General features: G+C 35.9%; 1 protein-coding gene across 2 annotated transcripts in view; it reads right to left on the bottom strand.

The window, feature by feature from the left end:
- Window positions 1-1,653: 1,653 nt before the first annotated feature.
- Window positions 1,654-9,472, bottom strand: part of DIAPH3 (diaphanous related formin 3) — a 516,072-nt gene continuing 508,253 nt past the window's right edge. For both annotated transcript variants that reach the window (XM_069068623.1, XM_069068622.1), the window contains one exon: window positions 1,654-2,876. In XM_069068623.1, coding sequence (XP_068924724.1) covers window positions 2,617-2,876 — 260 coding nt within the window. In that variant the 3' untranslated portion in view covers window positions 1,654-2,616. The remainder of the gene's footprint in view (window positions 2,877-9,472) is intronic.

The following is a 9,472-nucleotide window of genomic DNA, read 5'->3' as shown; positions in this document are numbered from 1 at the left end:
GTCTTTTACTAGGAAAGTTCAGTAAGTATTGTCAAAATATCCAAATAAACAGAATAATTGTTTCTAATGTATCTTACTAAAATACTCCAAAATATCCAGTGCAGAGAAAATACATACATATATAAGAAAATAATTGGGCTTTCTTTTGATTTTTTGAAATAACTTTAAATGTTTGAGAGTGGGAAGAAAATAGTCCAATTAGCAGCAGAAGGACTTTGCTCATAGACAATTCAATGACAGCATAGTCATCGAGCTTTTTTCTTGACACAATTTTCTTCCTTACATAAAAAGGAGGATGAGAAGAAAGAAAACGGTATAATTTAGTCTAGATTCAGGATTAGTCTTGAGCCCATCTGGAACATACATGTTCTTTCAAGTGTGCTAAATTGTATCAGATAGATTTGTGTTGGACTATTACCCCCTAATTCAGATGAACAAATGTAGTTTGCTCAGGATCATGAAATTGAACTCATGCTTTTTTCCCCAAGAGATAAAGGTAATGATAGCTTTAATTGTAATTTGCAGTTGGCTAAAGTGATGTTACCATACACATATACACACACGTGTGTGTGTGTGTGTGTAGTTTAACTGTCATTCTCTCTCCCTTTTAAGGGGCATCTGACAAGGAAAGGTACCTTTCTTGAAATCCTATCTGCCGCTCTACCCCTGCATTCATTCACCCACGCAGCAGTGTTCCAATGTCATTACCTCCAAGTTTCTAGGCCATGCTCACTCAAGAATCTCCCACTAGGATGAGAGGGAAGGTGAGATGGCATATTTTCTCCTTTATCTGGGTCCTTTCCTTTCTTTTGGTACAGGCTCACCTACTTGCCTTCAGTGAACAAGTTCAGCTCCTGGGGGAATCTTCTGATTGTAGAATGTTTGCTTGACCCTCTGACCCAATGAGAGCATGGCTTCTGGACCTCTTAGATATCTTGATTCTCTATCTGGCCCTTTTGATTTCTGATTTCTTCCTGGCTTGAGTTCTTCTGTAGACCTCTTTGTTTCCTGTTTACTTTGGGCTTTCCTACTCCCAAATATTTCCTTGGCAATCTGGACCTGTTGCCACTCACAAATTGGCATGATGGCATTGTTCAGTGTAATAAGTATAAGCTTTGTTTGTTTTTTTTCTTAACACACTCTCTAAAAGAAATCTCCTCAAATTCATTTTGGAACTGATACCTTCAATTCTCTTCTGTAAATGTGTTTCTAAACAAAACAATTCTGCTTTGCTGTTAGGGCTTGTTGTCTGTTTAAATGTGTAAATGTCTTTTACCTTTTGCTGTTTTATTTGTTTTCAGGAAAATGGGAACTGTAACTAGAGGGCAAAATGCACATTTGAGTAATGCATAAAAGGAGAACAATTTATTCCCACAATGGCTGTGGAAAACATTCTGTTCCCCAAAGTCTATAAACAGGCCCTGTTTCACAGTTCTAATTAATTAACTTTATTAACTTGGAGCAGAAAGAAGGAGGCAACTTAAACAAGGAAATAAAAAGCAGGGGACCTGTCCAAGACTGGTTCCATATAACTGCTTTTTAACTGAAGGCAAAAGACCTTATAGTGTATTTCATAATATAAACAGCAACAACCTATCTCCAAATTAACTCATAGTGCATCATAAGTTTGAATGAGAAGCCACACAAAGCAAGTTTTATCCTTTAGTGCAAGAAGTTTATTTTCTTTGATGAGAAATTAACAGAGCAGCAGCGCCCCTATTTCTTATGTAAAATACTTTAAAAAAGAAAACCTATTTAACAAAACCTACCTGTAAAAGTTATTGATGGTAATGTAGTTTATAAAACCTGCAATATTGTTAACTCATGACATAAAGAAAAAACAGTTGGGAAATTACAAAATGATAATTTTGTATCACAGCCATGATTGAAAGCTAAAAAGAGTCTTCTAGAAGAGATATAAAATCTCAGCAGCAAAAATTTGGTGTAAGATATATTCATTTTATATAAATGCATCTGCATTGTGTACAAGCTTAAGTCATATAGTCTTCATACATTATCTATTTGCAGAGGGCTTAATATCCCTTATTGTTTTGAAGAACCTAATCAACCTGAATACAGCAATGATTATAATGTGTCTACTAGTCATTTTACGTCTGCTTCATATTTCTGATGTTACAATGATAGAATGCAGGTCATAACTACAGAAATAATTTGGACATATATAAATACAAACGTGCATATATACGACAAGAGTTGAGCTCTGAGATCTGTGATTCATTGAACTAGACACAGACAACAAACCAAATATAATTATTTAGACCTACAGGCATATCATATATTTTCTTTAACAAAACACTGCTGAATAACGTAGTCACCCACCTGTTCACTAGAATTTTATATATAATTCAGTCTCTCTTTCCAACTATAGTAGAACAGATTGTCAACAAAAAGGCATTAAGCCAATTATAGTTTTGCACAATGTCTCAAACATACAGCAAAAGCATTGCAAGTATAAATTTTAGATAAAATTGTGATATACTTTGAAAGGCATAACTATATAATGCCAGTTATACCCAAAGTAAGGCATCTTAAAAAGTGTTGCAGCCAAGCATAGTATGGCAATAGAGTTTGCTTATTCATTTTTATCAACTGAATTCATAAAGCTCTAAGTCTTGCCAGCAGGGCCTCTACTTCAGGAAGTGATTCAGTTTTAGAAACAGAGCCAAGCTCCATTTCCTTTTCTTTGGTGCCTTCTATGTTACAGGTCTCCTTCCTCCCAATATCCTTGATCCTCACTGTGGATGAATGAGTGTCTTGGTTAGAGTTAAGTTCCTTGGCAACAGGAGGCCTGGTTGAGTTGCAATTGAGTTTGTGGTGGGAATGGGACACTTCCACCAGTTGCTTCTTCTGGTTCTCTATAATTATGGAGGAAAGAAACATAAAACTTATAATTTAGGAAAGAATTACTAAGGACTGTGAAAATGTTCAAAAATAGTCTCAAAGCTGTTCTTCTCATTGAACAGATCACACATATAGACAAAGATGAAAGACAGATACTTGCAAACAGATGAAAGGTCTTTTTTTTCCTCAAGTCCACTAAATTAGAATATATATATGTATGTACATATATATACACACATATATATTTATATATGTATGAAAACCATTTCCTTAGAATTATTTTTCCCTTAGTACTTGTTTTAGTAAATCGTTAAAAAAAAAACAAAAAACTAATGCTGTTTTGTACACAGAAAACGAAAGGTTATAGAGGTTGAAAAATTAACTGAAGTCATTTGGATTCCTTTGACAGATAATAGATATGGTAGGCATAGTTTTAAAAATCTGAAAGCAAAATCAACATTTTTTGTCACTATTTAATTGTAAAAAAAAATCTATTTTCTTTTCTATTTGGTAAATTACTAGTGAGAGTGATCTTGACTTATCACACCATCATTAAGAATCTGCTATAGTTATCTAATGATGAAACAGCTGTAGCTGACTGACTTGTCCAAAGAGTACTAGACAGATTACCACCCCCCTCAAAATTAAGTGACTTAAATCTTATAGTCTTATGAGTGATTCTTCTCATAGATCTGAAACTTAAAAAAAAAAAAAGACATACTCAATATTCATGTAACCTTGAAGAGGGTTTGAAAATGGCTTCAACAAACTTGACATGACATTTAAAGTTTTTTGGTTATTCGGTGAAAGATGTTCCATTATCCCAATAATAATGACTTTGGAGCACAGGCAGTCACTCATGACAGTGTGTTTTATGTGAGTGCTGAAAATTCCAACCGAAAACAGCTTGTACATTAAAAGGTGGCTGCTGAAGATATTTACTGCACTGTCATTTCCTGACCAGGGGCGCCTAGTGATGGATGAGTATTTTACACACTTTCTTGGACAATCTCAACGAATTTCAGAAGTATGATCACCTTTTAGCTGTTGGAAGAAAATAAATACCCTTTTCCTATCTTCTTCTATATCAGGTAGACAATTGTTACTCAAAAATCAAAATCTAATAGAGCAGTGATTTTCACTTAGGGCAGTTATGCTCCATCAGTTCATACTGCACAAACTATGCTTGGGAAAGCAACAATACAGAAATGGTATCCGTGACCCTTCCCACAACTAAGTTGTTCAGGTTTTCAGGTCCAAATAAAATATATGTACAACCTATCACAAAAGGCTTAGTAGCTCAAACTGTATGTAATAGGGGGGAAAATACAGGATTAGGAGTCAGAAGACCTAGGTTAATCCTAACTTTGCTACTTACTATAACTATGACCCTGGGCAAAATAATTTAACCCCTCTAGGCCAGAGTTTTCTTAAATGTAAAATAAAGTATTAGAAGAGCTGATCTTTCAGGTCACTTCTAATTTCAAAATTCTATGATACTATATATTCTTGACTGTTCAGTCACCTCGATTCTATTTTCTGAGTGCCGATCAAATTTTTGTTGGTAACACCATCATAGATGTGCAGGAAGAACAGGCAATGAACCTGCTATTTCTTTGCTATAGAAAACTCACGGTGAGGAAACTCATTCTAATAATGTAAATTGGCACTGTCTCTGCAACTTATAGTCTTAATGAGTTGCCTTGAGCACTTACTTACTTACTTAGAGGTGTGTGCCCAGGGACATTTTATGTGTCAGAGGTGAACCCAGATCTTCCTGGCTTTGAAGATGCCTCTGTATCCACTACACCTCTGGAAAGAGTTTAACGAGTCAATTCTACTATTTGGAATCTCTGGTAAAATGTTTGATGGAGAAGATGAGGTTAAAGGTACTGGCTAAAAAATGTCTGGATAATTTGTAATGATCAGATATCTTAATTATCATCCCTATCTGTCATTGTTAGCAAAGAAAATTAAGAGTTGCCTGTACATAAAGAAATAAGAAGTTAATAACCTCTATTAAAATGTGATGACAACCATTACACATGCTTTAATTTAATCTCTTATAAAATTAAGCTGCCTGGATTCACAGATTGAATGCTCATTTTGACCAAGGCTCTTAAGAGAATGATATTTTTATAATTAGCAAAAACTTATGTTTTTAACAGGAAAACCACACAACACATGAGATTAGACAATCCAGTAGAATCCTTAAGTTTGCTGGTTTCTTGAGGAGGCCAGTTCCCTATGGGGGTGGCTGAGAAGGGAGTAGAATTGATTTTCTCCCCTCCGGTTCAGTTGACAAATCACAAAAAACCATGGGCAGATAACAAAAGCAATTAGGTGTCAACATATTAAACCAAGTGCAAAAATATTGCCTTGACATGTTATCCCTTTACAGAATGTGAAAAGGTATACCTGATGGATTAGAAGGGGAGACTGACTTTGGCTGCCTAAAGATTGGTCATAACCTGATGCCCTTAAAAAATGTAGGTTTGCCAGACCTATGACATTAGAAGAAGGTAACAGGTCTGTGGAATATGATTCCTACATCTCTACCAAAGGTCAGCTGGGTCCAGCAGGGCCAGGGGGGGATTTTCTCTTTCCTCACTTATCAAACATAGAGTTGTGCAACTGCATGTGACAAATAGTTTCAAGTAGTTTGAAGTCTGACAGAAGAGAAGAGAGCTGACCAAAGCTCTAAGATAAAACTAGCATTTCAGAATTAAGTTCCCAGGAAGCAGCACTTAGTGGAGAGACACTGAATCCAAGGGGGAGTAATGTGAAAATGCTATGAAAAGTGAAAGGACATTAAGGAACTAGGTGCCACAGTAGGTAGAATGTTGGAACTAGGGTCAGGAAAACCTGTGTAGAAATCTAGCCTTAGATACTCATTAGCTGTGTGGCCCTGGAAAAGTCCCTTAACCTCTCTTAGTTTCCTCATCTTTAAAATGGGGCTATAACAGCAAATACCTCCCAGAGTTGTTGTGAAGATAAAATGAGATGAGCTTTTAAAATATTAAAGCGTTGTGTGAATTCTAGTTATGATTGTCATTATTATTTTATTGAGCCTTAAGGTACTGAAGATATAAGTTGTATTGGTTCCCTGCTCCCACTGAATGAATGACAAGTGTGTTCTGAGTTTGTACCTACTCTTCCCAAGGATGTATATTCGAGGGAGAGTGTACCTTAAGCTGATGGAGTGGAATCCTTTCTAGCAGTTCTTTTTATTTCAGCTTACATTCCATATGCAGAAGATATAATGCCTTTGCTTGGAGTTAATTGTGGCTACTAGCCAGCTGTAGTGACTCAGGAGTTGCAAATCCATAGATTATCTTTGAATATGGAGAAGTCATTCTCTTCCTCCTCCCTTCCCCAAATCCACTCCCCAACCAATTAGTGAGGATTAGGAGTATTTCACAGAATGGGGTGCTACAGGATGAATTTTGTCTTCTGATTTGAATGATAAATCTTTAACAGTTTCATACTTTTAGACTAAAAAAAAAAAATAACAAGCAACGTCTTAAGGTATGTATGTGAGAATTAGCTTAAAAACAATTTTTGGGGAAAGCAACGTTAGTTAGAACTCAGAACACCGGACAAAGACCAAAAGCCAAATGTATATTAGAATGAATAAAGGCTATAGCAGCATGGTCCTCCCCTGTCTCTGCCCTCTTCCCCCCTCCCCGCCCCCACAAAGGCTCAAATATCATCTGGAACCCTTCTTCTGGTAGGTTTCCTGAAATGGCTTATTTAGATTCCTTGACTGCTATAATTTTCAGCTAACAGCATCAGTAAGAGGTGAAGTACCATTTTTATTAACACTAAAGGCTTATATTAATAGTGAAGATTTAGATAGCACCTTTATTTAGAAGCATTTACTATACTTTAAATCACTGTAACCATAATTTTACAGACAGAAAAGTGAAAGCAAAAAAGTGTAAGTGACTTGCCGAGAGTGTCATAGAGTAAATTAGTGGTACAACAAAGACACTATCTCTAAAGGGTATCTTAAAAGGAGTTTATAAATAATTTCACAAAGAAATGTCCTAAATAATGTAACATTGTTGAGTTAAAGTAATACTTTATATTTACAGTTCAAAATTATTTACTGAAACATAAAATTTTCCTAATATCCATATACAGAAGATATAATAATAGCTATAGAAACATAACTAAGAGGAATAATTTGCCCAAGGTCACAAAATATATCAAGAGTCATTCTTTGACTTCTAACCTGGCATTCAAACCACTCGCTCAGTAGTTTTCGAAGGGTAATGTTGAATCCTTTTGTGGTGGTGGTGTTTTGTTTAACTTCAGGAATACTGGCCTTAGATCAGTACCTGCCCAAAGCTAATACTAACTGACATAGCCTTCATGACTACTCTAAATGATTTCCTACAATGAATTCCTTGAACTACCTGAACCTAAGGTTCTCTGGACATATTTTGTAAACATCTGCAGTCTGCAATGTAGTCTTCCTATATAGAATTTAACTTTATTATACATAATTTATGAATAATCATTCTATTCTGAGGAGCCAAACATTTTTAAAAAATAACATGTCAACAGTTCTCACAGGATAATCTTCCAAATAAAGTTTCTTCTTAACTAATTACATAAAGGGAGACAAAACTCTTCCATATCAACCAAGAGACTGACCCTATTAAATTTTCTTAAGCACTTTTCAAAACAGAATGAAACAGCAAATATTTACTGAATGCTTGTGGTATACATATTATTGCACGTGAAACTAAATGGAAAGAGAAGAAATTAATTTTAATCTTAAGTAGTTTACAATTTAGAGCAGAGGTCTCTAAAGAGGGGGCTGTGGCTTGACCCCATGTGCTATGTGATCAACCAATTAGATGGTAGGAAGATAGCCTATCCTCATAGTCAGATGTGAGCTTGCCTCTACCATAGATCCCCCTAATATCTTCAATGTTTTTCCACTCTATGCCCTATTGCAGGTCTTTCATAAGGCTCTTGGTGTGAACACATCTAACCCAACTCAGGGACCAGAGTAGATTTGAAAGCAAAATCACTCCCCCCTCTCCTATATCTAGTCCCCCAATCACCACAGCAGCAGATTCTATACTCTAGGACAGTGGGTAAAGTCCTCACTGCCTCTTATTTTTCTTTTTTTTGGTGAAAGGGGGATGTACAGAATGAGCATGCCTGGATGGTTTATGATTAGACTGTCTTTCCTCCAAAACTTAGCTCTTTCTGAGGAACTTTCTTTTTGTCAAGGGGACCAGCTTTCAATGTCACAGATGCTCTACTTTCTAGTTATATTTACTCACTCAAATGAAACTGTTCTCTTCAAAGTTACAAAGGACCTTTTCATTGCCAAATCTAATGGCCTTTTCTAAGTTCATCTCTCTCTTGATGCCTCTGTGGCATTTTATCCTGCTGCCCGCCCTCTGCTCCTGGATACTCTCATCTTTGAGTAGTTTTGATATTTTTCTCTCTTGGTTCTTTTCCTACCTCCTTGGTCTTCTTCAGTTTCCTCTGATGAATCATTATGCATTGTCACGGCCCATAACAGTGCATGTACCCAAAGGCTTTGTCCAGGGCCCTCCTCTTTTCTCATTTGGTGACTTCTTTAGCTCCACAAGATTAATTTTCATCTCTGCGCTGATGACTCTTAGATCTACATATCCAATGTTATTCTATCCTAAGCTTCAGTCTCACATCACAAACTGCATACTGGACATTGTGAACTTGATGTCCTACAGGCATCTTCAATTCATCATGTTCAAAACAGAATTCATTACCTTTCCCCCCAACCCACCCTATTCTAAACTTTCCTATCCTACTGAGGATTCCACTACTCTTCCAGTCATTTACTTTGGCAACCCTGGTGCCATCTTTGATTTCTCCTCTCTCATTCAACACATCTAACACTGCTACCAGTGATTTTCCCTAAGCACCTATCACTCAGTAAACTCCAGTTGCTCCTACTGACTTTAGAATAAGATATTATTTTACCTCTTTCTCATCTTCTAAATTTTCCATTTTTATAATTTGCATAAATTCAAGAACACAATTATTAGTATGTTAGGACATATAGATAATTTGTAAATATACATATATTACAGGCATATGTTCAGTTATTTTTTACTGTATAAAAAAGTTTGGAGACCCCTAATCTGGTGCAGAAAGCAGGATAAACACATATATAGAAGAACTAGGAATATTTAAAAAGAAAGCTACAAATACATACAAATGGAGTGATTTAGTTTCTTTAGGCCTCTATAGTTTCATTTATGAACGACAAGGTTGGACTGGATGTCCTCCTTTATTCTATAATTTCAACAATATAGTGGATATGAAGGACTGAAAATGAACCCAGGTGGGATTAATGAAATTAAAGATTGATCTAGATACATTTTGAATGAAAGAGGTTGATTCACTGAGAGAAAAAGGGGCATCTCTCTGGTATATAAGAACTTAGAGAGGTTGATATTAGCAAACTGGAGGCAAGAGAGCAAGCACATTTTTAGAAGTGGAGAACAAGAAGTGAGCTTGTATACCACGCTAATTGTTTTTAATCTTCCCCTTTACCAGTTACAAACCATGTAAGGGTTTTTGTTTTAGAAGTGCTAAT

The sequence above is a fragment of the Petaurus breviceps genome, unplaced genomic scaffold (assembly GCF_028583685.1).
Source record: "Petaurus breviceps papuanus isolate PSGF00001 unplaced genomic scaffold, PetGlider_PUasm1.0 90769, whole genome shotgun sequence".
NCBI lineage: Eukaryota > Metazoa > Chordata > Mammalia > Diprotodontia > Petauridae > Petaurus > Petaurus breviceps.
The sequence above is the reverse complement of the archived record's forward strand: the minus strand, read 5'-3'. Positions and strand labels throughout refer to the sequence as shown.